The 27,967-nt window shown below is 49.6% G+C and overlaps 1 protein-coding gene across 2 annotated transcripts in view; it reads left to right on the plus strand.

Moving 5' to 3' along the window:
- LOC125741873 (tetraspanin-9-like) overlaps window positions 1-27,967 on the plus strand; it is a 93,019-nt gene that overhangs the window by 26,363 nt on the left and 38,689 nt on the right. Inside the window, exon 2 of one of the 2 annotated variants that reach the window (XM_049013351.1) lies at window positions 26,429-26,508. In XM_049013351.1, the coding sequence (XP_048869308.1) occupies window positions 26,446-26,508 (63 nt within the window). In that variant the 5' untranslated portion in view covers window positions 26,429-26,445. Of the gene's footprint in view, window positions 1-25,379; window positions 26,509-27,967 lie in introns of those variants that run through there. The other variant, XM_049013341.1, reaches the window with a different exon arrangement.

A 27,967-nucleotide genomic window follows, 5' to 3' on the forward strand; every position in this document is an offset into this window, starting at 1 on the left:
ACTACTCTTGCCTTTTCTCAGTCACGCAAACCCGTGCAGTGTTAATCAAATATCGGCTGCCTTTTGCGATTCCCCCCCTCCCCCGTCGGGGGTAACAGCTGCGATTCCTCAAGTGAAAGCTCCCAGTGTCTGATCTGTATAACAAAAGCCTCATTTCCTGTTACTCCTCTTAATTAATGCCGGGCTTCTTGTCTCATTGAGCCTTGGTCTCCTGTCCGTAATGATCAGTAACCACCACGGAGCTTTCCAAAGCAGTGATGCTGCCACTAAGAGACGGCCTAATCACACCCCTCTTCATCTCTGTCCTGATTATGCTCAGCTTACTGGTTTATGAAGATCTTCAGTGGTGTCCTCAAACCCGAGTCAGCCTATGGTTCAGGGGCGTGAATGTCATGTTACCTCACAGTGCCAGCAGATGTCCGTTCAGTTCGCTTTTCTGAAGGTGGGTCTGAAGGTGGGTCATGAAATGTACCAGAAGTAAATGGTGTTGGGGATGAGATAAAACCACAGGAAAACTGCACATTTAAAAACACAGAAGTATTTAGAGTGTGACGTCCAGGATGGATTGAAGAGTTGGGGACATTATATAAGCGTAATGACCCAGTCAGTATCCATCCGGGCAGCTCTAGCTGTTGATGCAGTGAAACCTCACTGGCCAAAACATCGCAACAGTGTCGTTTCACTGCATTCTCACACACGTGATGTTTTGGTTCCGAGTTATTTTCCTTAAACTTTTGCTAATTTGTCTCCAAAAATGATAGTTATCGAAATGATTATTGTTCATTGATTCAAAACTTCAGTTGCAGGAACTGTACTAAACAAATAACATCCTTATGCTGATTAGATCGGAGTATTTTTTGTTTGCTCTGAAAAACCAAAAGGCCTCATTAATCCCTGCCAGGCTGCAGGAAGAGTTTGGCTGCAGGTCACACCCGTGGCTGGTGTGTTTCTGCCAAGCTGTGGGCCTTAAAGCCCTCTCGTTCACGTTTGTCCACATGGTGGGGGTGGTCTTTATGAGTTTTAGCAGCACGGGGGGGGAGGCTCTTGTTGTGCATGGTGCTCCGAGTGAGGCGCTGGGGCCCCTCTGCGGATCCCATCTGAGTTTGTCTTCAGGGACTCCGTCCGCGGCTCGGGAGGTGATGTCACGCGGAGGGAGCGCACGCGGGCGTGTAACATTTTTGCTCCTTTCTCCATGCTGTACAGTGAGCACTGCCTCGCAGGTGACACCAGGTCACCTCAGCCTGCAGAGCATCCATATTTAAAGAAATAACAATACAGCAATAACATTTTCGCTCTGCAGTGATGTTGATGGGCTTTAATTTTTAATGGCGGAGTCCTGTCTGTGGGAGATATCTGCCCTCCTTTTATATACTTTGGTTTGACCGTGTGCTTCGTCTCTCACTATAAATACACCATTACTATTCATGGCTGGAGGTGTAAAAGATTGATTGCCCTGTGTCTGGCAGTTCCCCAGGCTGCCTGACCTGTGACAGAGGCCTGGATTACCACCCCTCCCCCCCCCATCCTCTTTTGGAGAGAAAGGGTAAGAGTGTAATACTCCGAGGTGTCCATTAGGGGTGGGGAAGCGATGTGGGGCTCTGGAAACCGCCATTTTTTTGTCCAATGAGTCCATTTCTCCTCTGGCTATGTGGTACTGTGAAGGGTTTGATGTGTGTGTGTGCATGCTTGGGTTTGTGTGTGTGTGTGTGTAACTGAAATAGCATGTCTAAATTAGCCCCTTTGGTGCCTCCTCCCCCCTCCCCATGGCAGTGTAAGACCCTGCCTCTTTGCTCCAGCTTCACCACCTTTCAAAGTCGGGGGTAACATTATCGGGTCCTGTGTGACGTGGGTTAACTGGTCTCACTGTGCAGAGCTGTCGGGATCCCCGCCCTGGTCTCCCTGTGGCTCCTGCTCTAGGGCGTCCCCGTCGCATGCGTGTGTGTGCGTGCAGAGCGCGGCGTGTCGGCTGTTTCCGCTGTGTCCCAGGAGACGATACCCACGCTCCACAGCTGGCAGGACTCTCGCCAATCCGGGCTGAAATATCAGCAGTCATGTGGAGCTGAGTGGCCCTCCTGACCGCAGGCACGCATGTCCCCATGCGCCGCAGCGAGCTCAGCGGTAATCGAACACGTGGAGGCCTTGAGGGTGGGTGGCGATGGCCAAACAAGGCTAGGCGGGAGTGGGTATCAGGGGGGCCGTCCGTGCATCCAGCCGCGCTGTCACCTGCGAACGCGGTCAGTTCCCATGACCTCAGAATGGCGGCCAGAGAATTGAAGGCTGAGACCCGATGTCATACACGTACATCCTCTGATTGGGGCAGCGTGTGGCTCAGTGGGCTAAGCCTGTGTCCTTGTAATCAGAAGGTCGCAGGTTCCTTGCGGGTCCTTGAGCAAGACCCTTAACCCCCAGGTCCCTGGGCGCCGCTACGGGTGGCAGCCCTTCGCGGTCAACTTACTCCACAAAGAGCAAGTTGAGGGAGGCGTAAAGATAATTTTCCTACAGGGGATCAATAAAGTATCAATTATTATTACAGTGTGTGGGATGGACCTGAGGTCCTGCAGCTTATGTTCTCTGGCAGAAGCACAGAGTTCTAGCTGATTTCTGGCTAGTAGGTTTGGGTATATCTACAGCTCCCTGTGCTTTTCATCTTCCTTCGCATTCATTAGTCGAAGCGGCAGCCAGAGACACAAGGCTGACTCTCCGTTGCCCCCCTCAGACTGTAGAGTAATTAGAGTAATTACACAGCCAGTGTATTTTGATGTAATTCTGTGAATTGGCTGGCAGGAACTAGTGTAAATGTCAACTAAAGTGACCCTCAGTGTAAAATGCAAATTTAAATGGAAGAAGTGATTAATAATTTATTGTGTTGAAGTATTGCATCCATATTTATTTAAAATGTAAAAGGTTTTAAATATTTTAAAGAAAACAGTACTGATGTGGAGCTTGCATGTTCTCCCTCTGTGGTGTGGAGTGGAGCTTGCATGTTCTCCCTGTGTGGTGTGGGGTGGAGCTTGCATGTTCTCCCTGTGTGGTGTGAAGCTTGCATGTTCTCCCTGTGTGGTGTGGAGCTTGCATGTTCTCCCTGTGTGGTGTGGAGCTTGCATGTTCTCCCTGTGTGGTGTGAAGCTTGCATGTTCTCCCTGTGTGGTGTGGAGGTGGAGCTTGCATGTTCTCCCTGTGTGGTGTGGAGCTTGCATGTTCTCCCTGTGTGGTGTGAAGCTTGCATGTTCTCCCTGTGTGGTGTGGAGGTGGAGCTTGCATGTTCTCCCTGTGTGGTGTGGAGGTGGAGCTTGCATGTTCTCCCTGTGTGGTGTGAAGCTTGCATGTTCTCCCTGTGTGGTGTGGAGGTGGAGCTTGCATGTTCTCCCTGTGTGGTGTGGGGTGGAGCTTGCATGTTCTCCCTGTGTGGTGTGGAGGTGGAGCTTGCATGTTCTCCCTGTGTGGTGTGAAGCTTGCATGTTCTCCCTGTGTGGTGTGGAGGTGGAGCTTGCATGTTCTCCCTGTGTGGTGTGGAGCTTGCATGTTCTCCCTGTGTGGTGTGGAGGTGGAGCTTGCATGTTCTCCCTGTGTGGTGTGGAGCTTGCATGTTCTCCCTCTGTGGTGTGGAGCTTGTATGTTCTCCCTGTGTGGTGTGGAGATGGAGCTTGCATGTTCTCCCCTTGACTGCACGAGTCTTCCTCCAAACTGCTCCTGTAGTCCAAAAGCATGCAGCATGCTTGGTCTCCCTCCCAGGGTGCACTGCTGTCTTGTGCCCTGTGCTGCCTGGCATGGGCTCCTGGCTCTGTGCTCCAGACTCCCCCCCCCCATGATCATATGCTGCAGGAATGGATAATGGTGCTGTGGGCTCACACCTCCAACACTGTGACTTCAGTCCCCATCCTTGTGTGTGTGTTTGTGTGAGACGGCATCCTATCTTGGGTGGTTCCTGACCCCAGTGTCCTTGGACAGCCTCCAAGTGGCAATGGAATGGAGGTTAAGAAAAACTAATCAATGGGTAATAGACGATGACGAGGACATTTTAAAATTAATAATATTCTCTGCCTCTATTTTCTCCTCATTGCAGCAATTTGTAGCTTTCAGCGGACTGTAAATGGAATCAGTCAAAAAATACTGATGACCTGAATTGGGTGAATTGGTTCTTAAAAATGACCATGCAATGATGCAGGACCCGGGAACCTGTTCATGGCTGGTCTCGCCAAAGCCAGGCAGAAATGCCTCACTGCACAAAAAGGCATCTGTTGTTACTGTGATCCATGGCAGGGCAGAGGTTTAAAGTGCCTTTGATAAGATGTAAATGAGCACGTCAGTCTCTATCCCTGTAGATGTGTGAATCCGCCGCTAAATTTAGATATTCTGCTCGCGGCTCAGCTTGTCTTGTCCAGATCACTGTTTCATAGTGCCTGCTTGCCTTCTGGTGTGTGTGTGTGTGTGTGTGTTTGTGTGTGTGTGTGTGTGGGTCATGTGTATATATTACATTGGGGACCAAATGTCCCCACAATGTCATTTTAACATTCTGGGGACCATTTTTCAGTCCCCACAAGGGGAAGCTCAGTTTTATAAAAATCTCTGACTGCAATCAAAAAATTTAAATGTATTTGTTTGGTTATTTATGGTTAAGGTTAGGGCTGGATGGGGGTTAAGATTGTCATTGTTGGGATTAGGATTATGCCCATAGAAATGAATGAAGAGTCCCCACAAAGATGTGAATACAAACGTGGGCGTGTGCGTGCATCTTGCCACCTCCCGCTCATCTGCATGTCCTGCCTTAACATTTATACCGGTTATCTTTAAGCCCTAACTGTTCCTGGCCATGATTCGCAGTCGGGGGGTCTTTGCTAAATTTCACGCGCTTGTCAGCCATGTTGAGCGAGATCAGCCTTCTCCCGCTGGCTCGTAGGAGATCAGGGTATCACAGAAGATGTAGCAGAGTGTGAACCGCCCAGAAACGGTGGGCTGTGCCGTGTGAAAATCTCCCCCAACTGAATTAGGCTAAATTAAAGACCAGAATTTGAATGAGAGATCTGGGGGTTTTTTTGGGTTCCTGCTGAAAACATTTGCATAGCCTTTGAGTGGCTCAAGGTCATTTAGCAGGACTGTTTGCAGTCAGTTTCCTTGTTGAATCTCATTGAGGAGTTTCCATGTTCTTTTGTTCTTCCTTTTGGGGGTTAACCTTTGCTTGTAATAATCGGCAGTCTGGCCCAAAGTGCTTCCTATGAGCCTCCCGCAGTAAATCTCATGGCCCATGTCCCTCCTCAGCCCATGGCTATGATTGACATTGACTCCGGCTACCATCTCAAACTGTTTTCCCATGAGCCTCTCTGTCCTAAGTATAGCTGGAGATGAGAGTAATTCAAGGAGGAGAATTTTTGGGGCTTTTTATTTGAATGCTTGGCTTTCCCCAGGAAAAATTCCCCCTCCCCAACACCTGCACTATCTCTCCACTATGGTTTGGTTGTTTTTGCAGGAATCCTACCCCCCCATCTTCCCCCCACGAGTGACCGGCATCTCAGTGTCCGTGACTGAAATGAGACGCTAACGCGTATCATTTCTCCGGGTGGAGTTTGTGTCCGAAGAAGACATAAAGATTTGCCCTCTACCACCCCACATCACTCATGTCTTCACTCTGCGGTAGCTGGGGGCATGTTGGCGTGCTTGTTACTCTCGCATTAAGTACAGTCAGACCCACGTTGCGCCTCATTAAGCACATATTCTTCCGTTATACCTGGACTTCCCTGTGCGGAGCTGAAAGTGAAAACATTGGTTTCATTTTCGCTGTTTTTTTTCCCCCGCGAGCTCCGCCTCGGAACCCGAGCCCCGAATTAACGGCGGAATCGGCCTGAGCGCAATCGGCCGGCCGTGTTAATGGGATATAAATAACCTGTACATGTCGGTGTGCGAGATCAGACGGCTGTGCTTCACCACGGAAAAGGTCAGGGCTAAAATGGAGCGGGTCATTTTGGCCCCGGGTGCGCGCTCCGCTGCGGTGGCCATGCCGTGACCCGCTGATCCGCTCCGGCGCTCGCCGTGGTCACGTGACGTCCCGCACGTGCCTGCGTCCAGGCCGCTTTAAATACCCATGCACCTTTTCCTAGCTACGTGATGGAAAAAAATGATGAATAATTTGTTTATACACGCTATGTTACACAACCGTGGACACTTTGTAAAATCTCTAAAAGTAAATTATTCATTTTGAGAAACCCGTTAAAAATTGTTAGGTAGGTGATTGCCTAACGTTTACTTACTGCTTAAAATAAAACATAAACATGCAGGATGTTCCATGTGGGGGGGGGGGGGCATAGCATAACTGGATTGTAAATCTAGGTTTCTCTTCTCTTTTTTTTTTTAAAAAAAACCTCCCACCCTCTGGTCAAAACTATTTGGTTTCCTGCAAATCATCCCATAAAGAGGATTATCCATGTTGAGGGGGGGGGCAGGGTCCCTGGTCAGCGAGAGACATGTTATTGAAATAAGGATAAATTATTTGCAAGTAGAATTACTGGCAATTAAATAAATATTCCCTGAGCTCAGGGACCCTGTTTGCAATTATTTGTTAATTATGGATGATCTGCTGTTGTGGTTTCAAAACAAAAGGATTCAGTCAGGCAAAAACATGACTGGATTTTAATCTCTTTGTGTCCCTTTTTCTGTTAAATTAAGGCGAGTATGTTTGACATCCTGTCATCAGAAAGAGACTGAGAAAACATCCAAACGTTTTGAAAAAAACATTTTGTTTGTGCTGGGCCAGATGCTGCGATGAATAATGTTTTTATTTTCCACGATATGGCCTGTTTTTACCCATCACCGCGCCCCTCCCCCACCAGTCAGACCCTTTAGCCGCGTTCTGGAAACGCACCTCAAGCGTATTCATCAGAACGTGAGGTAATGCACCTCTCTGACGTAACGGAGAAATCAGGGAACTGCGGTACATCAGAGCCGCGGTTAATGTGTCCGATGACTCATCAAGCTCTATATTTTGATCCGGCGAAAATCCGGGCCGAAGGGGAAGCGTCATGAAAAGTACGTGGTGAGGATAAGGGTTGAGTGGCAGGTGAACTTCGTGAAACCCACTGCGCTGGGCTTGGCCTGCCGTTGTTCAACATCTGGACTGGGCTGGTGTGACGCCAGTGTTGGTTGCGCTGTCCTGGCTCTGGACTGGTTGTCGCTTAGAAATTCTGACGTTCATCTTTTGGAGAAAAATGACTGCAAATTTTTTTTGGCTTGGTTTAGCTGATCCTGTTGCCTTTGAAGGTCAAAATTATTCATCCGTCTGTTTAATAACTTTCAAGTATGAGTCCATCGTTGAAAGAGTAGGAGATGAGTAGGAATGACACGCCGGCCGGGCACCAAGCATACACTCTGCAATGGAAATGCTCACTTATAAAGATTAATTTAAGGTAACCTTTGCTTCCATGTCGTGTTTGGCTAAGAACAGGGAGATGCCGGGTTGCTTCTAGATGTTCTGTTGGGTAAGAAGCTGCTGTGTTGGATTTAAAGGATGCTGATGGGGATTGCAGCGGGATTTGGAAGTTTCAGGTGAAAAGTTTGGTGCAGTTTAGACCACCCTGCTGAAGGCTCATGAAACGAGGCTCCCTCAGACCCCAGCTGTGATGTGAACGCTCTGCGGAGAACTAGCGTAAAAAGTTATGATCACGCTTAACGATATGACGAGCGCTTTCTTCACCCTGCCCTTGCTGTCTGCTCATCCACATAAGGAAATCCATAAAACAGCATGAATGACGCGTTCTTCAGTCCGAATTATCCCAGACTCTAGGTTTACGATAATCTGGAACGACTTTGAAAATGTACCGTACAGCATTTCAATGGTGCTTGGGATCAAGAATTCGATTCTTCTGTAAGTCTGCTCTTCTGTTATCTTTGATTCATGAGAGTCTATGGTAATTGCTCGTATAAATTAAATTAATTGTCTGCCCAGACTCTCATGTACTTAATTAAAAAATATTCGGCAACAGGAATATTCAAAGTATTCCAGATGAACTTGTCTTTATTTTAAGTCCAAAGTATGTCGCTAATGACATTCAAAGCACCTTCTTCTTCTTCTTACCTCCATCAACGTTTCATTTTCTCCTCTCTGCTGTTTTTCTTCTGCTTAATATTAATTGTTCTTAAGCAGGTCTTAGGAAGCAGAGAAAAATCACATTTAGATGCAAATTGTCTGAAGAATAACACTCGGCGCGATCAAATGTGTGGATTAATTGTTTTGAATTGTAATCGCTGCTCTTGGTACATGTAGCTTGGGCTCGTTTTCAATTACCAGACTTGGCGGAGCAGCATTAGAATACCTGGTGACGCCCCCCCCAGTTTATGGTGAGCTTCAAAATGAAATGTATGCATGAGGCAACATCTGGAGCACCAGTCAAACAGTTTTTGGCTTTTTTTTAAAGCCTGTTCTCCTTCATGTCCTCCCTCCAGATGGTGGCGAAGTCCAGTCCCCCCCCCCCCACTACTATTTCAGTTCCATCAGTATATCTGCACCTTTCAGTTTAGTCCAGGGCCAAAGATCTGAGTTAAGACCCAGGATGGAGATCATGTACCATCCTTTTCTTCTGATGATTGCTTTTGTTGAACCGAAGCCGTACTGCTGAATATTTGTCATCCGAGATGGTTTGTTGGTGCTGAGCTTGTCCTGCTTGTGCACTGGAGGCAGTAATGGAGCAGCATCCTGAAACTTCGGTACACAGAACGGCTCATTCTCTGATGTTATGAAATTCACCTCCATCCTTGCTGTCGTCGTTCGGCGCCCGTCTGTTTCTCATTTGCACCTCACGTGGTGGCGGTCCCGTGGAGGACGCTGCCGTCTTTGCACCCCGTACGACTCGTGGGGGACATGACTTTGCACAGGTGAATGAATTTTCCATCTCAGGCTGCGCCACCTGTTGAGAGAGGCTGACGCACGGCTGGCCTTTTGGGGCAAAGTGCTTCGGGCTCCGGGCTGTTTTGTCGTGCATCAGAGGGACGTGAAGCTTACTGATTTATGCGCTTCGTCCTCTCTCTCCAGGGAATGGGGGCGGGGCCCTGAGTTTGTAGATCAAGTCACTTTGGACACGAAAGTAATCTCTGAAGGCATGATGTATTCATTGAGGTCACATGGGGTTCTTCAGTCCCCCTACGCATGGAAATAGGTGGTATAGTCCCACTTCCTGGGCCCCTGATTGGACATCAAGTGAGACGCCCTGCCCAGCTGCTCCTCTAGCCAGGTCACACAGAGCAAATGCTAGATTATTTCAGAAATAAGCTGTTTAAGATCTTTGTTTCAAAAAAAACCATTGGGCCTACAAATGAATACTTTTCCATGGGGGGGGGGCATTAGGGGCTGTAAGAGCAAAACCCTGCTGGTCTTCCATTCCTTACCCCTCTGGGGTCGAGTGTCTGACGAAATCCGTAATCTGTCTTCTTTTCAAAACGTCCATTGTCGGAAGTATTAAAGTTTTTTAAATTAGGTTAAATCGGCTAAAAAGTAAAACGTGTCACCTTACTTTCCTTTACCTGCATCGGGGGCGTGTAGTGCCACCCTCACCTGAAGATCGCTATTCGTATTCTAAAAAGCCGCATTACCGCGTATTCAAACCGCATTCGCATGGTGATTTGATGAACAACGCAGCGGTGAAACGCCATCCAGATACATCCCCATCAGCACCATAAAAGGGGGGGCGATGTGGCCAGGTGTGATTGGCTCATTCATACACATTGAAAGCTCCTATATATTCAATGAAAGGAGCCCAGAAATAGTGACATGAGATTTTTCTTATTTATTTATCCAACTGAATGTTGCAGCTACACCATTTAGTCATCTTCATGTAGCCAAGACTTTGGTGATCAGATATCTGGGATCAAAACAAACTGCCACCATTGCTTACTATGTACTTTTATAATGTTTCTGCAAGTGTTCCAAACTGCATTTTGCAGTGTCTATACTTTGATGTCAAATTACAAACTGACATAACATAAATGTGACATATTTACAAAGTACACTAAGATTAAGATGATTTTAATACCAAAACAAATATATAAGAAATAATTTATTTGCCATGAATTAAGTTGATAATGATATTTGAAGAAATGTGTGATCATGCCCAGGTCAGTGAAAGAGTGTTTCCTACCCCTAGACCCCAGTGAGGGGCTTTGCATCTGCCCCCCCAGTGACACAGAGCCTTTGGATGAAAGCTGGGCTCCAGTTGGCTCCCTCTTGGCAATATCTGGTCTGAAGTCCACCCCCCCCCCCCCCCAGCATGTCAGCCACTGTTCCTCAGCTATCGCTCAGCACCTGGCCTGTTAACCCAGAGTGGCAACATAGGGAACAAGGCCGGGCTGCCAGTCAGTCGCAAATACAGATCTATGATGCCCAATAGCCAATTTAGAGACCCCAATTAGGCTAATTGCGGGAGGTAGACCTAACATGCACACACAGAGGGGGATTCGAACCCCCCACCCCAGTGCTCTCCATTGAGTATCTGCCGCCTTTGATCTGCAGCCTTGTGGAATTTGCATGATCTCCCCATGTGAAGTGTGTGTCCCCCTGCATTTCAAAGACATCCAGTTTGGCTAATTGGCTTCTCTAAATTGCCGCTGGTATACGAGCTGCACGCTTGTACACACTTGTGTCTGTGCCGTGATGGACTGGCATCCTGGCCAGCGTGGTCTGAGCTGAAGGGAAAGGATCCAGCCGTCCCCTCACCCGCCTCCAGTTCTGACCTGTATAAACTGTTATAAGATGGATGGATGATTCAATACAATCAGCAGGGAAAAGGGACAATTGAAGGTTGAGGGTAAAATACTACGGCGTGGGACGTGAAAACGATCATCGAGGTTTTTTTTTCCAGGCGAGGGTGCATGGTGTCATTTTATCAGGATGTGAAAGAAAACATAGATTGTGAAGAAGTGGGGCTGGAGTGGCTGCTGTTCATTGGTACTGGGGGTGCAAGTCGCCCTCTGCAAACTAGATTCTAATGAAAGTCTAGGGTTGGGTGTTTTTGTTTGGGAGGGGGGGTTAATGGAGGGTGGAACAGGGAGAGATTGAATACAGGGATGGGTTATTTCCTGCAGAGTAATGTTCAGTGTAGTCTATCTCTGCACTGCAGCAGGGTTTAAATAGTTTGGCGTGCGTGTGTGTGTGTGTGTGTGTGTGTGTGTGTATGTGTGTGTGTGTATGTGTATGTGTGCATGTGTGTGTATGTGTATGTGTGCATGTGTGTGTATGTGTGTGTGTATGCGTGTGTGTGTGTATGTGTGTGTTTGTGTGTGCGTGCTTGTGTGTGTGTATGTGTGTGTGTATGCGTGTGTGTGTGTGTATGTGTGTGTTTGTGTGTGCGTGCGTGTGTGTGCGCGTGTGTGTGTATGTATATGTGTGTGTGTGTGTGTGTGTGTGTATATACACCTTTCCCTTCCATAGATCTGTGAGATGAATGGTACATTGCTTCCATAATTGAGCTCTTCCTCTCTCTGATGTTTCTCCAGCACAGCGGACAGTGGTGTCATTACCAGCTGTGTATCTCTGGCTTTTCCTCGATGTCGGAATCCCCATTCTGACTGGAAGCTTCTGAAGGGTGTCCACTGGGCAGAAGTGAAGACGTCTGTTTGATGGCTTCATGTGCGGGCGTGGGGAGAGTGACAGGGGCGGATCCCTGGGCGTGGGGAGAGTGACAGGGGGCGGACCTCCGGGCGTAGGGGAGAGTGACAGGGGGCGGACCTCCGGGCGTAGGGAGAGTGACAGGAGGCGGATCCCTGGGCGTAGGGAGAGTGACAGGGGGCGGAGCTCCGGGCGTAGGGAGAGTGACAGGGGGCGGACCTCCGGGCGTAGGGAGAGTGACAGGAGGCGGATCCCTGGGCGTAGGGAGAGTGACAGGGGGCGGAGCTCCGGGCGTGGGGAGAGTGACAGGAGGCGGATCCCTGGGCATAGGGAGAGTGACAGGGGGCGGAGCTCCGGGTGTGGGGAGAGTGACAGGAGGCGGATCCCTGGGCGTAGGGAGAGTGACAGGGGGCGGAGCTCCGGGCGTGGGGAGAGTGACAGGAGGCGGATCCCTGGGCGTAGGGAGAGTGACAGGGGGCGGACCCCCGGGCGTAGGGAGAGTGAAGGGGGCGGATCCCTGGGCGTAGGGAGAGTGACAGGGGGCGGAGCTCCGGGTGTGGGGAGAGTGACAGGAGGCGGATCCCTGGGCGTAGGGAGAGTGACAGGGGGCGGACCCCCGGGCGTGGGAGGGCTGACAGGGAGCGGAGTGACAGGTAGCAGACCCACATGGGGAGAGGGACAGGGAGCAGCCCTTGGCTCTTAGCTTCTTCATAGCTAGCAGTGACTGCTACTGCTCCCCGCCACTGCTCTTTTAGCCCTTAATGTCGCATGATTGCATTTGTCATCCTGGAAATACGGGCAGAGAGACTCGGAGTGACAGACGGAAGTGATTTTCATGATGTCATCAAACACCCCCCCCCCCTCCCCATGCTGTCGTTAGGACCTTGACTTTGAGCGCTTGACGTGTGATTTACGCTTCCCCAACCCCGCTATCTCCCCTGGTTTCCTACTGAGGCCACACCAGCGGCGGCGGGTGGCTCAGCAGCTTAGGATGCCGGTGATGTCATCGTCGGGCCCCTGAGCGAGGCCCTTAAACCCCAAGAGCTCCAGGGCTGGCTGACCCTCCGTTCTCAGAATGTGGGTCACTTTGGATAACAGTGTCCGTCAAATTAAATATAAACCACTGATTTACATTCCCCTTCCACAAGCACAGCGGTGTGTCTTGGACCTTTTTCTTGCCTCCTGCTACTGCTGATCTCCTTTGCAGTGTGTAAACGGGCTGCGTCACACACCAACAGCATGGATAACGGCTGGCTTTTGGACCCAGCAGAGATGCACCGGTTCGTGTGATTGACAAGATGCTTAAGTGGCAAAATACTTGCTCACCTTCAGCTTGATCTTTATATATAGAATTCTCATCTAAATATGCTTCATTTGATGTTGCGATTTGCTGTAACCAGTTTGTCTTTGTGTGGGCTATAAAAACATGTTCTGCCCCAGGCCAGAGAAAGGGCAACCAACCAATATGGCAACATTAAAATGTTGCATTGTTTCAATAAACATTAAGTCATAAACATTTGCTAATAGCAGTGAGTTCTAAGCCATTACTGAGGTTTTGGCAGATGTTCAAAGAGGTGAAACACGCTGTTAAATAACGTTTAACTTCTGTGGCAACATGACGTCTGGTAGATATGTTCAGACTGTTCATATGAGTGTTTAATAACCCTAGTAAAGCTTAAATATGTTTACAGCATTATTTACTGCTGCTGAGAACCCAGCCTTGGTGTAAACGTAAGTGGTCTACGAGTGTTGGTGCCAATCCAAACGTGCTTCCAAACTTGCTGCCCCCCCCAACCCCTTCAGCAAACAGCCATGTTGACCTCTGCGACCTCTGTGACCTCTGACCTCTGCGACCTCTGTTAAACTTCACCAAGAATCCCAGTCTCAAAATCCCGATGTCACAGGGTGCTAATTGCATCCCGGCAATTTGCTGACGACTCGTCGAATTAGTGAAATCGAATTAATGCGTCACACATTTGCCAACGCGACCCGATGAACTCGGTCAGGACGTGTGACGGACGGGTGCGTCCTCTCTTAGCTCCACGCTGGTCAGGCCTCTTTTTGATGTGACCCAGTTAAGGATAGGGCGAACTCTCCTGCCTTTCCGCTTCCCTCGTTAGCGAGGACGGATGTTTGTGGGGGGGAGGAGAGGGTGGCAGATGTTCATTAGCATGCAGCACGGCCGCCGCAGTACAGGGCTGCAGGAGAACCGGCAGGTTAGCCTAGTCTTCACCCTCTCTGGGGGCTCCGCGCCCCAAATGCCGCTTAATCTGAACTGTCCCATAACTGCCGATTCTTGCGTAAACCCGTCATCCAATCCTTACTGTTACTGAACATTAACAAAGTCCAAATTTTCCCTTTTTCCCGCCTCCCTCCTCTCAGCTTCTCAGCTGTGAAATCGCCCCGTTAGTCAAACAGATTGTCACTTTTCCTCGGCACATGTTCATTTCGCTCGGATTTTTCTCTCCTCCCTCGCTCCGTCTCCCGCCCTCTCTCCCTCCCTCGGTCTCCCGCGCCTTTGTTGGCCATGCCAGCCTATGCCGCCAGTCTATCTTTAGAGCGCCTGAAGCACGGAGGCGGCCTGCTGTCTCTCTCCGGATGCCGCGTGGCCCGTTAGCACTGACATGTTAGTGGTGTGTGATGGGCCACGCCTCTCGCTGTGTAAAACTGCACCGCTTTACCCTGGACTGCCCTGAGGCTGCACTGGGCCCCGTGCTCCCCCCATCAGGAATGAGAGCATCTTCTGTCCCTCAGGACCCCGCTGGTGGGGGGAGGGGGGCAGATGATGTTCCATCTCTCACTGTCACTTTCACTGTCACTGGGCATTCCCCGGCATTTGGCAGACTTATCGAATTCTGAGCTTCTCTTAAAAAGGGGGGACATTTGATCATTTTCACCCCCCCCCCCCGCCCCCAGCACATTTTAGTGCCTCACCCATCCTAACCTGAAGACAATCATGTGATTAATTACCTTACATTTTGCTGGCCTTAGGAAAATAGCAGTTTAGCTTGTAATTGGGATGAGCTGTTGACAGGGGAAAAGGTATTATAATTATACAAGCAGAGAAAAGTGAAATCTAACGGAAACAGCAATTAAGAGTAAAACGTGTGACTCTGTACACAGGGGGGCGAGCCCTGGGATACAGCAGTAACACGGTTGTATCCATTACCGGCCTTATGTACGAGTCGCAGTGGTATTCGCAGTGGTAGTCGCAGTGGTAGTCGCAGTGGTAGTCGCAGTGGTGTCCTAATTTGGCCCTTGTTCCCTCTAGGGCCTCCCCCCTTTGTGCTCATAATTCTGCCTTTTCTGCTTTGCAGTGGCTCTGCTTTGCAGTGGCTCTGCTTTGCAGTGGCCCCATTCCTTGCTCCTGAATGCCTTCATCTCAGGCTCCTCTGTTAGTCCCCTGCCTCAGTCATATTCCCACTCAAACCATTTCTATGAATATGTATCCATCTTCTCCCAGCCCCCATCCCCTCCCCCCCCCCCCCCGTGCTTCAACAAACTGGAATTTATCACCTGTGACATTCAGCTTCCATTGAGCTGTAAAGTGATGAATCAATATTTTAGATTTAACAGTTAGCAGTAAGACTGAGGGTACATGCCGAATAAGAGGAGGTGGGCCTGCACCCAGACGCGTGTGCGTCTGCGCGTGTGTGTCTGCGCGTCTGCGTGTGCGCGTCTGCGTGTGCGCGTCTGCGCACGCATGTCTGTACTGCTAATGAAGAGAGAGGGGAGAGCTGCAGAAGGCTGAATTAGTTCAATTAGGGAGATATAAGTGAGGTAAGTCAGGCCCTTAAGTGCTCAGGTACACCGAAGAGCGCAGCTGAATTAGCCGAGTGTGTCTCGGTTTATTAACGGCGTTTTAGCATGTCGGCCGAGCCAGGCTCTGGAAACTCTCCGGGAGGCTATTTACGCCCCCCGATGCTACGTGCTTTGTCACATTCCCATGGATCAGACTGGCAATGTCAGGGCAGGGGGAGTCAAGGTGGGCCGGAATATGCCTGGTCTCCATTAAAAATGACTCTGTTGGAAATATGAGCCAGTTAGCTCGCTGGCGGCATGGTGGGCTCGCATACCAGCTCCCTGGATGTCCCGCCCACCCCTATTTAATCTGTAATCCTGCTCCCGTTTCTCGTTCTGAGAGCCTGGCTTTACGTCGGCCGGCTGGATTAACCCACCTGCCAGCAGCCTGCTGTTTTTTTGGGAAAGTCCGGGCCGGTGCCCGTAGAGGCTCAGGGTGACATCATGCCCCCCCCCCCCCACCCCACCCCACCTCACCCCCCTCCCAGGGGTCACAGCTCTGGCTGAGAGAAAGTGGAGAGGCCGCTCTCTCCTTGTTGTGGTTGCTGGAATGCTGATCAGCGCTCCGTCATCGCAAGCACTAAAAATATGCCGGTTTAATGAGATGTGCCAGGCTGAATATTAAAAGGCTGTTCAGTCCCAGGGCCTTGCGGTGAGCTGCCTTCGGGGGGAACCGTCGTTTCCCGCAGTTGGCTAGGATCTCAGAGCCACGACGACTGGTCATGGGGGTCCCCAGTCTTTCTCATGTTTTTTTTTTTTTTATCGGTTTCAGTAAGATTTTTTTTCCCACCAGTGTGTGTGTGTGTGTGTGTGTGTGTGTCTGTGCACGTGTGTGTGTGTGTGTGTGTATGTGAGACACTTCATAATTTCTTATTTCTTCATAAAGGTCCAATATTCCTGCGTCCCCCCCCCCCCCCGATTTACAGTGATATTATAGTGTTATATAAAATGTTTTTTTATATAAAAATAAAAATGACTGTTGATCCTGTGGAAAATGTGCTAGATATGCTATTATGGAGGAACAATACAAATGGTGAATAGCTAACGAAATACAAAATATTTAAAAGAATGAAGGAAGCTACAGGAGTGAATTTCGCTTGGCCAGTAGGAGGCAGTGCACAGGAGCCAGTGCACAGGAGCCAGTGCACAGGAGCCAGTGCACAGGAGCCAGCGGCGGCCCGACTGAGCGCGTTTGGGCAGAGGAGTGCGCGGTCCGGCGGTGGGGGGAAACCTGGCTGGATGCTTTTCTCTGAAGGTCACCGTGCACGGAGGACTGGGGGGGGGGCATTAAGTAATATACTGCACCCTGGATGCAGGTTGGGTGTCATTTCCTGTAGCGAGGAAGCTGGGTTTTTGACCACAAAAAGTGAAACCTTATAAGGGATGGAGGCTTTATAGGTGGGGGTCATATGACGTCCCTTCCAGCAGGTTCGAGGAAGATTTTAACCTGCAGAATTGCAGTGGTGTGTGTGCGTGTTGGGGGGGTGTCTGCTTCATCTCATTCCCTGCAGATCCCTAATGTGATCCTACTTCTCTCTGGGGTTAAATTTGACGGCAGTATTAAAGTTGGACGAGCAAAAGGCTGCGATTTGACTTTCTTGGACGCGTGTGTTTTTCATCAAACACAGGGGCTTCAATTTTTGGGGGGTGGGGGCTGGCTGGAGTGGAGGAAGGAGCTTGGAACACCAAAGAGGGGCTGTCATGTCTGCCTGGGAATAATGTCTGATTAGAACCTCGCAGTTTTAGAACCTCGAGGTGTCCGCTCGTACGTGGGTGAGGTCTAGCAGCGGCGCTCTATCTCGGCTCCACCTGGAGTCTTGCTTCGCTCCCAGCGTTCCCGTGGAAACAGCGTATTCTGTTTCGCCCGGCTGCATTACTTTGCGGCTTCACGCTCTGAGGACTCCCGCGGAATCAGGAACGGCCAGCTGCGCTAGAACGGCTCGGCGAATAATGGGCAGCCAGACCTCCTTTGAGTTAATCCCCCAAAGAGAATTGCCTTCTTATAAATGTTGTTTAGCAACATCTGAACGTACATTGGTTAATTGGTATACTCTCTGTTTTTATCCACAAAATAGAATTTGTGGTGTGATCATTAACACCATGCGACACCCTCCAAGGAAAAATCTCGGCCCAGGGGTGAGGCGGGAGGATAATCATCTTGATATTAATTTGCATATTACAATATTCATTCGTCTTCAGTGTGTCTGTGGGTTGTAACTGAGGGGGGTGGGATTAATTAGATATTGTGTGTTTATTGCGATTCATGCACAAATTTGCCCATGGGAACAAAGTAAACCTCATCATATGTACTTTCAGGTGCCTAAGGGACCATGTCTTCCCCAAACACTTTCTGGGTTTACAACCAGCATGGTGACTCAATATGTTGTTTACCAGATATTGTGGCGCTTTGACTTCCTATCATTTGGCTTGTCTGCCCCATTCCTTAGACTGTTTCCTCAAAGATTCTGTCCTCAATGTAGCAGAGCTTTAGCTAAGTACGCAAGTGCCGTAGCCATAGTCCGAACGTGGACTATGTTTTACTTCTCCCTCTTGGGTCCCACACCCCATGGTGCGGAGTGGTGGAGGGGGGGGAGTCACTGGCAACTGTCAGCACCTTGATGAGCTTGTCAGTACCACAGTTATAAGGGGTCATGGTGACACACATGTGTCATAGGCCAGCGCTCGGACCATCATTCACAGTATGCTGGACCTGCTTTTGGTACTGAGGGCCTTAAGGGCATGTTCCTCTGATTAGTCAATGTTTATATTTCCGGAACCTTCCGAGGAGTGAAACGCCACGTCTCTTTCCCCGCTCTCTGTGCAGCAGCCTTTGCTTACCGCAACCTGCCTGCTTCAAATACAAAAGAGGTAACGAAAAACTGTAGCTGATTTGAAATTTCCTGGCCGCGTTTCTCAGTATCTCGCTGTGACCCAAATACTTAAATTTTTATGATCCATGTGCAAGGAGCAAGAAGAACCTGGGTCCTCCACGACACCGATAGTGTGACAGGAGCGTGGCGCACAAAGCATGTCGGACTTTGTGTTGGGGACTTCACCGGGGATCCCGTGGGTGGGGCTGGCAGAATCCGCCAAGTCGTGGGAGCCGGCTGTAGGGTTTTCCTGTCAGGTGGCGGCTTTAAGGAAGGCCAAGTTAACCTTTCTTGGGATGACAGCAGCTGCCGTTTTATCCGTTTTTTGCCTTGGAAGTTCAGGGACACTTGCGGGACGATGCGTATTTTGGCATGTAAGGGACACCATCTTTCATTCTAGTTCTGGCCCTTGCGAAGACTCTTCCACGGCCTGGACTCCTACCGCAGACTTGGCTGTGTCCGTGGCCCCTGGTGTCATACTGAAAATGATAGCAGAATCCCACAGGCTCTGTTACATTCTGTTTAATAGCCCCCCCCCCCTCCCCACCTACCCCCAATCCACAGCCGTGTTCCCATAATTCCCATAATGCCTTGCCAAGTCCCGTGCCCGGTTTCTCCGGGACGCAGAGGGAAGGCTAAAAGATCTATCATATTGCCGGCTCGGCGCCATGGGAGCATTGCTGGGGGGTGGGGGGCTGGGGGGCTGTTTGGTTGGGGCCAGAATGCTGATATGACCTCATTCCTCCAAGGCAGGAAATCGACCAACGTCAAAGTCACATCTCAGAACGTTTCTCAAATCGATTCCGAGGGAGGGAAGACGCGTCTTACCAGAGTGAAGCGATTTTTACTTACCAGCATTGCGGCTGAATGCAAGCCACACTCAGCTTTGTGGTCCCTTGACCTCTGTTCCGAAAATAGGTGGAAGGACCCCCATTCTCGGGGATGAGTAACTGTATGCTGCCCGCTAACTTTAGCTGGTGGTGATTATTTGGTTCGGTCTTTTTCCGGTATGCGTATCGTGACAAAGGCACGGAAAGAGGACCGTAGGTGAGGAACCCAGTAGCTTCTTCACTTAGAATGGAGGTGCTTCGCTTATTTCATGCCGGCCAGGGTGCGACGGCAGTGGGTGGAAGATGCACAGTCATAATCCCCATGTTTCGGGGTTCAAAGCAAGTCACAGCAGGTGCTCTGCACTGATATCGTTCAGCAGTATTTAACCTAAACTGCTGTATAAGTGGATACATATGGTGTATAAAAGCATATGGTAAGCAGCTTTAAGGTGTATGGCGGCAGCGAAGGAAAGAATATCCCTCTGTAGCTATTGTAGCCGCTAGTCAATTTAATTTCTGGTCTTTAGCTCTCGCTTGATATGGTGTCAGTCATTGATGAAAGTGGAAATTCCTACTGGCTCCACTAGCTATAGCTTTATATACAGTATATGTGTGTGTGTGGGGGGGTTTGCATAGATCACATTTGGAGACCAAAATGTCCCCAATGTGCGGTAAAACCTGAAACTTCCTTACTTGTGGGGACACTTCTTCAGGTCCCCATGTGGATAACCTCAGTTTTATAAAAGTCTGTGAATCCATCCATCCATCCATTTCCCAAACCGCTTATCCTATTGGGTCGCGGGGGGTCCGGAGCCTATCCCGGAATCAATGGGCACGAGGCAGGGAACAACCCAGGATGGGGGGCCAGCCCATCGCAGGGCACACTCACACACCATTCACTCACACATGCACACCTACGGGCAATTCAGCAACTCCAATTAGCCTCAGCATGTTTTTGGACTGTGGGGGGAAACCGGAGTACCCGGAGGAAACCCCACGACGACATGGGGAGAACATGCAAACTCCGCACACATGTGACCCAGGCGGAGACTCGAACCCGGGTCCCAGAGGTGTGAGGCGACAGTGCTAACCACTGCACCACCATGCCGCCCCCAAGTCTGTGAATGTGATCAAAAAAGTAAAAATGCCAAAAGTCTTGTATTTTGTTTGGTTACTTATGGTTAAGGTTAGGACTGGGTGGGGGTTAAGGGTGTCGTGATTGGGATTATGGTTCTTCCCATAGAAAGGAATGGATGGTGCCCATTTAGATAAGAAGACCAACTTTGTGTGTGTGTGTGTGTGTGTGTGTGTGTGTGTGTCTGTGTGTGTGTGTGTGTGTGTGTGTGTGTGTGTGTGTGTGTGTGTCTGTGTGTGACTTTTTAATTGACATTTCAAAGAGTGTTGCAAAATATGTTTCTATATTTTCAGGATAATCATCTTCATTTATGACTCATTCATCTGTCATTATGCAAAATTTTAAATTCACCTCATCTGAATGCCTTAGTGAACAAAATGATTTCTTGGTGTAAAAACTAATGTCCTCAATTCTTTTTGAGACCCATTTTGCCTGCTTTCACTGGGTCTGTTCTGTGCCGGCCTGTCACGGGTTCCTGTGCACGGTCTGGTTTTGGATGGTCCAGAGTCTGTGACCGAACGGTCACTCTGTGTCAGATTTTTTTGTGATGGCAGATATTGTTTTTCATCCCAGCATATGTTGGTCGCCCAATGGTCCCAACCTAAAGTACTTTGGGAAATATCTACTTTGATGATCTCAGGTGTGGATTATTTAAGTTGAAGTGATGAATTGTCCATCTGTTCTAATCCGTCATTCTAGTCAGGGCTGTGGGAGGTACCAGTAACTGGTTCTAGGTGGTATTGGGTACAGGACATGATACAGACTGGATGGGATGCCAGTCCATCACCAGAGGTGGAAATTTCAGGGCCAGAAAGTAAAATGATTTATTTTCAACCCGTAAAGTGTGATTCTGACTCTTTATACTCAACTGCTTGGTTGAAACTAAATCATGGTCTGGATTTTTACTTTCTGGACCTGAAATTTCCACCTCTGTCCATCACAGATCCCACTCGCACACAATCATACACGGTTGGAAATGTGCATAGATGCTAATCAGACTAACTACATGTCTTTGGACTGTGGGAAGAAGTCAGGGCCCGCAGGAAACCACAGATAACATGCAAGCCCCATACGCACAGACTGCAAGCCCCATACTCACAGACTGCAAGCCCCATACGCACAGACTGCAAGCTCCATACGCACAGACTGCAAGCCCCATACTCACAGACTGCAAGCCCCATACTCACAGACTGCAAGCCCCATACTCACAGACTGCAAGCCCCATACGCACAGACTGCAAGCCCCATACGCACAGACTGCAAGCCCCATACGCACAGACTGCAAGCCCCATACGCACAGACTGCAAGTGAGATTTTAACCCATAACACTTGGAAGTGTGAAGCAAATCACTGCCATTTATGCAATTGATTAGCACGAGCCATGAACCTTATTTTACCAAATTATAGGAGGTTCATTTCACAGAGGATGTCCAATGGCACCAACTGGAATGCTGAACTCTCTCCCACGTCCCTGCAGGTATTTACAGATACTCTAGTCATTCAGTTGTACATTCCCATAAATTCTAAATTTACTTCTGCCAGCCCAGACGGCCTCCTTATCGTCTCTGTGTGTCGCCAAGGAGAAGCGACTCTGCTGCCTGTGACAGGAATTAGCTGAGCGTCAGCTACCGTGGGGGAAGGGGCAGGTTATCGCAGAGAAAATCAAATCATATTAGCATCACTTAAGTAGTTAGCCTGCCCGGTACAGGTGACATGTCCCGGCCATCTGCTGGATGCAGAGTAATCAGGTTTGGCCCATAAGTGAGTCGTGTGGCTTTATTGATTTTCTTTGCTCCTCGGCCTTTTCCCATTCCTGGAATTCCACCATCATTAAGGACCAGCTGACATTTAGAGCCATTTTCGTTTTCCCTGCCCTCCCACCTGTACTTCGAGCCTCAAGTCAAAACGATGCTGGCTACTTAAAATGCTGGGGAATTTAATAGGATCTACTGCAGGTAGAAGGTTCTGCAGCAAGCTGGTAGATACCAAAGAAGCTTAACCTGTCCTTGGTCTGAATCTGGCAGCCTCATATTGAGAGCATGTACCCTGGCCTTGAGGTCAAGCTGTGGTAAAGGTTCTCATGAATCTTCAGGAGCCACTCAGTGTCCCTGGCCTTTACGAGTTGCCTTGGCTTCCTCGCCGTGGTTTGAGGTTGGGTAACCAGGGGAGAAAATGGTTACTTCTTTCCATGCAAGCCAAGCTTCATGTCCCAGCCAGGCAGTACACAGAGCTGCTTCTGAGGACAGCAGGCAACATGAACATTGACCGTCTAAGCCTGGGACTCGGGGCTCAGATCTTCACCTTGGCAGCCTAACTGAAGCCCTCTGTGGTAGTACAGCCGGTTAGCTTATACCTTTACATGCCGACTTTTGGTGCTTTTGGTAGAAGTTTGTTTCTTGCCTCCATGACCCTGGACTCATTGCACTGATTGGAATCTTAGTTCTCTGAGCTTCTCCTGTGTCATCATGACATCATGCTGCATGTTTTTTAGGTTTGCAGGTTCCAAAAGTCAAATAGAAACATCTCAGTCCTTTCCTGCTCTCAGCCTGGTGTCTTCAGATCAGTAACTGAAGGATTTTCTGCTGTGTGTCTGAAGGATTCAGAGAATCTGTGACTGATAGGAGCTCTGTCACCATGCTGGAATGATAAAGGTTTACATTTCAGGTGTGTCTAGGGTTCTTCCGGATTTGTTCCGCGGTCAGAGCAGCTAAAGCCCAACTCATCCCAGAACAGCTGTAACCCCCCTTTGTAATCTCACATTGCACACCGTGTTCCTCAACTCACAGGTGTCTTATACACATGAATGTTTCATTTTTTCACAGTTTCCCAGCAGTAGCTTTTTCATCAGGCAGTAGCTTTTTCATCAGAAATTGTGATCAATTCCTTCAGTCTCTATGCAGCCTTCAACACACTGGCTAATTCACACAACCAGGCCTGTGTTGGACCTCTGCAAGTTCTGGAATGTCGTCCTTCCTCATTTAAACTGGGACAAGGGAGCCCTGGTACACTTAGCAGTGTTGGAGTGGCGTATGTCATAGTATTGCATCTTTGAATACTGTGGGGGATCAAGGCTGGCTAATGTATTCTCTTGAGGTGTGCAATGAACTTCTGCAGAGTCATCCAGCAAAGTATAATATGGTGGGGATTTATGTGAGTGAATGGTGTGTGAGTGTGCCCTGCGATGGCCTGGCCCCCCATCCTGAGTTGTTCCCTGCCTCGTACCCATTGCTTCCAGGATAGCCTCCGGACCCCCCACGACCCAGTAGGATAAGCGGTTTGGAAAATGGATGGATGGATGGATTTATTCCACGTCAACGTGATGAATGTGCCAGACTTGTGGTTAAAATTAGCAATTGCCTGGATGTGAAGTGGGCGTGGTCAGGATGGTACCAGAAGTAGCCGGAATGGGGGGCGTGTGGCAGACCCCCGATTTGATGAGTGGCGCGCATTGATTCCCGTCCTGTTCTTCCTCCTTATGGGGTGGGGGTGAGGGGAGGGGGCTTCCTAATGTGCCGATCCAGTCAGTCCATCAAACATTATGGCCTTAAGGAATCAATAATTGATACTTTCCCCATTACATTTTACCTACGATTGATGCGTTGAAGCCTTCGGCCCATTAACAGACAATAGCATAGATTACAGTTTCCCTCCATGCTAATCATATATAGATCTTCCCCACAAATTCTAATCTGCTCCTGTCACCCAATGAATCACAGACTTCTTCCAAGCTGTTAACGGCTGCTTAAGGGTGGCACTGGGGACAAACCTGAATCGGGCTGGTTAGTGGATTAACCTTAAGACCAATTCAGCTAACAGGTTTACTTTCCTCTGATAACAGTGCTGCCAAGGAATTAGCGTCATGTCCGTCTGTTTCGGGAAGTTCCAAGCGACCGCTTTGTCCTGTTGTCATGATAGATGCTTCTGCAGATTTACTGGTGACTGGAGAGAGACGAAGTTTGATGTGTAATTTTTTTTCCCTAGTGCTTTTCTTTGATGCCAGTTGAGATACGTGCATGCTGACGATCCTCCCCCAACACATGCTGGAGTGTCAACGGCATTAGATGCTCACGTCGCAGGCTAGGGATCGTGTCGAGGTGTGACCGTCGAGTGTTTGGAACCCGCCTTCCAGTAAGGTTGTGGTTATAAGGTTCAGGCACACGTGTCTCCTGAGGACTGGGCAGCTCAGATCAAGTCTGGCAGCTCTTCTTCCCAAGATGCATCACCGAAAATGGCGACTAGTCCGTCGATACTCCCCTCCTTTGTTCCTAATTTGTCATCTCTTTCCTGTGTCTGAGTTAATTCAGAATGCAGAGCCCAGCTGTCTGCCGGTGCCCTGTTGAACAGCATTTTCCAGTGTGAACGTCTATGTTAGTGGTGTTATGTTAATTTTAATTCCACCACCATACATGGAAGGGCTGGCAGTGATGGTTATTAATTCAATATGTAGCCACAGAACGCTGAACAGCCAGGTGCAGTTTATATGGCCTTATTTCAGTTTGCATCCTCAAATTTTATGCCATTTAAATGGCTGAAATCAGATGCTGTGTCCGTTGCCTGGAATAGTAGTTAATGATGATCTAAAATGATACTTGCGTGGCAGAACGGGCTCTGGAGATGGTGGCTGCAGCGCTGGTGCTCAGCGTGGCTCTGCAACATTGTGGACGAGCAGCAGATCATGTGATTTTGACGGTAGGGGTGGGTGGGGGGGGGTGGCTTTTTGGGCAGCATTGGGGCTGACCGCTTCTCTGCCCACGCAGCCCTGTCAAGATGTCCCTCTCCCCCGACGCGGTGACTGACAGGCAGTGTCACAGTCCCTGTGTCAAAAGTCCAGTTGAAGCCTTCGTCTTCACGCTGAGAGCAGAAGCTCTACTTCGTTATTAAAATGTTAGCTTCTCACACACACACACAAACCCTTATGCTCAGCTGAGCTTCCTGTCGTCTGAAGATTTTTAATTTTAATTCCTTCTTTTTAATTCCCAGTCGTCCTCCCCGGCATCCCCACGCATGGACCGTAGCGTAGATGAAAGCCCTGAACTTGGATAGGCAGAGTACTAACAAGCTTATTAAAGGAAGGTGGGAGGAGCCATGCCCCCCGAGCAGTCGCCCTGATTGGCTATGCCCTACCCCTCCCGTGTTCTCATTTAGAGCAGGAAAAAGGGGGCTGCATGGAGGAGGAGAGGCACAGTCGGGGGGAGAGAGTGGAAAGGTAGGGGGCTGGTGCTGCAGCGGAGCTGGTTAGCGGAGTACGTTTATACAGGCGCCACGCAGACAGATACCAGGTCAGAACAGCTGAGCGTGGAAGGGGAGGAGAAAGAGAGGGAGGGAGCGAGAGAGAGAGAGAGAGAGAGCATATGCACCAGGGACGGAGAAGCGCTTCCATTGGTACGAGGAGGACACTACTCACAGGTGGTGAGAGAGCAGAACGTGGGGAAAGTTAAAAGCTGTGGGAACTCCCAGCTCCCCTAGACGAGAGATAGGGGCAGCGTGCCGAGAGGAGCAGCTGGGGATCGCTGGTGGTGGAGCGGGAGAGGAGCAAAGGATAAAAGTTACTTAGGAGGGGAGAATCGAGCCGGAGGCACTGGATGGGAATCTTTACTGCCGCTAAAACATTCAGCTGAGGTTACTGCCTGACGGGGGAGCATGAGGACTGATTACCGCGCCGCGAGAGACCTACTGCCAAACGTAGAGCCGTGAGCGAGGGCTGCGAGCGTGCAAGAGCGTGTCGCACGGGGGGCACATGTGCGTCTCCTCTCCGTAAGAGAGCTCCACGGCGAAACTTTGCTGGAGAGTCGCGAGCAAACTGAGCAGCCGACAGCGAATAAGGAGGGGGGGGCAGAGGAGGTGACTGGCCCACCTGCGTTCAGAGACATGGTCTGGGCCACGTCTGGGCCCCAAGCAGCAACGGCCACCCCCCAGCATGGAGAAATCAAGTAGCGAGGAGTCTGCCATCCACCGCAGCCCCTCTGTGGACAGTCGGGACTCGGATTTCGCCAGAGCATCCTCCTCAGGCCGGCCGTTCGGGGGCCGCGGCTTCACTGCCGGCGCCTTCTACGGCTCCACGAACCGGCGGGACGCTGCCACCCCCCCCACGGCCACCGCCGCCGCCAGCACCGCGGCCCCCGGAGACAAGGCCGACGAGAAGCAGGCAGCGGCCAAGGGGAGCAAATACGTGGTATTTTACCTGGACCTTTCCTTTGTGTTTCTTCTAGAATTCAAGAAGTTGGACATGGCTCGAGGCTGCCTCTGCTGCTTAAAATACATGATGTTCCTCTTCAACCTCATCTTCTGGGTAAGTGGACACCCTCTCTGACACCATCTCTACATTACATGCTCCTCTCACCTCTTGTTTTTTGTTATTTTTGGTTGCTTTGTCTCTTGGTTAGTTGCTGTTGCACAAGTCATGTTTGCTATTTGTATTATGTGTATTATAAGTCAGAAGTCCCAAGTGTGAAAATAATGTCCTTACAGATCATGATATGGGGGGGGGCAATTACAATTATGCCAAATGTGAAACTCTGGTGTTTTTCTCTACATGTCATGACATAATTTACATGAACTTGTACTGGTTTGCCTGTATCCTTCCCGTGGTTTGTAGTGTTTTTTTATAATGGATTTAATAGATCGGTCAATGCGTGCAGCTCGGGAATGAACAGGAGAGTAATTTAAAACAGGCAAAGTTAGTGTACTGCACAAAAGGAATTCGTTTTTAAGGCATAAAGTGGAGTGGTTTATGGTTTGAAAACGTGGAACTTTACACCAGCCAAGTGCAATTCCCTCTGATCTGTCCCTGAAGCGTTGTAAAATTAAACGTCGAATGTCTCATTTTATCATGTTGCACAACTTGATTTGTCCGCCTAGAGTGAAGTGCGCCTTGCATCACTTTACCCAGAATGCCTCACTCCCTCCTTTCCTCCCCAGAGAACCCATGAGGGTACGGTGGTTTTGTCTTTAGAGATTCAGCGTACCGTGAGCACTGAAATGCTCAATTTGGACCTCAGTGCAGCCCAGAGTCCCTTTCTGTAGATCAGCTATTGCACAGGTCATAATAACATCATAGATTTAAAACCCCATTTTACTTTGCAACGACACCGCTGTTGTCTCGCTCTTATCTGGTGATGCTGTATTTAGGAATTAAGCAACAGATATGTTGATTTCCCTGAGCCATGGTAGAGACTTGGGCTCAAAGCAGATCTTAGTTAAGGAACCCCTGTATGGATTGAAGGAACGTGTGGGAACTCCATGCATGGTAAATGGGGGTATTTGTTCTGAAAGCATGCTCGGGGTGTATGCCTGCTCCCCCAGACATGGTCAGAGACAGCATTGTAATCCTGGGGAGTGACAGTAAGAGATTAGAGGTGAAATACATTTCGTACCTGTGCTGGCTAAGATGGTCTTCAGACACCGCTTAGGGTGGCGCTGCCCTGACAGCAGATACTCCACGAGTCAGAAGGTCGGCTGTCCGTCCCTTGCACCAAGGCGCAAAGCAGTAACTGGACCCCTGGCCGGGCCGCCTGCCGGACCCTGGCAGCCCGAGTCCCTGTAGGCCTCCCATCGGTAACCCGAAACAAGTGCAAAAGCACGACAGGAACTCCAGGCATCTCTGAATGTTCATCTCAGAGCCTGTGGCAGTTGTTCCCAACCATCTGGCTTTCCCTTCTTATGGGGATTAGTGGAGACTGAGCCTGGGGGGTTGGGGGGCTTGTGGTGGGGGGGAGATTCCCCATAGTTTTAAACACACGGTCATGTCA

The sequence above is a fragment of the Brienomyrus brachyistius genome, chromosome 1 (assembly GCF_023856365.1).
Source record: "Brienomyrus brachyistius isolate T26 chromosome 1, BBRACH_0.4, whole genome shotgun sequence".
NCBI lineage: Eukaryota > Metazoa > Chordata > Actinopteri > Osteoglossiformes > Mormyridae > Brienomyrus > Brienomyrus brachyistius.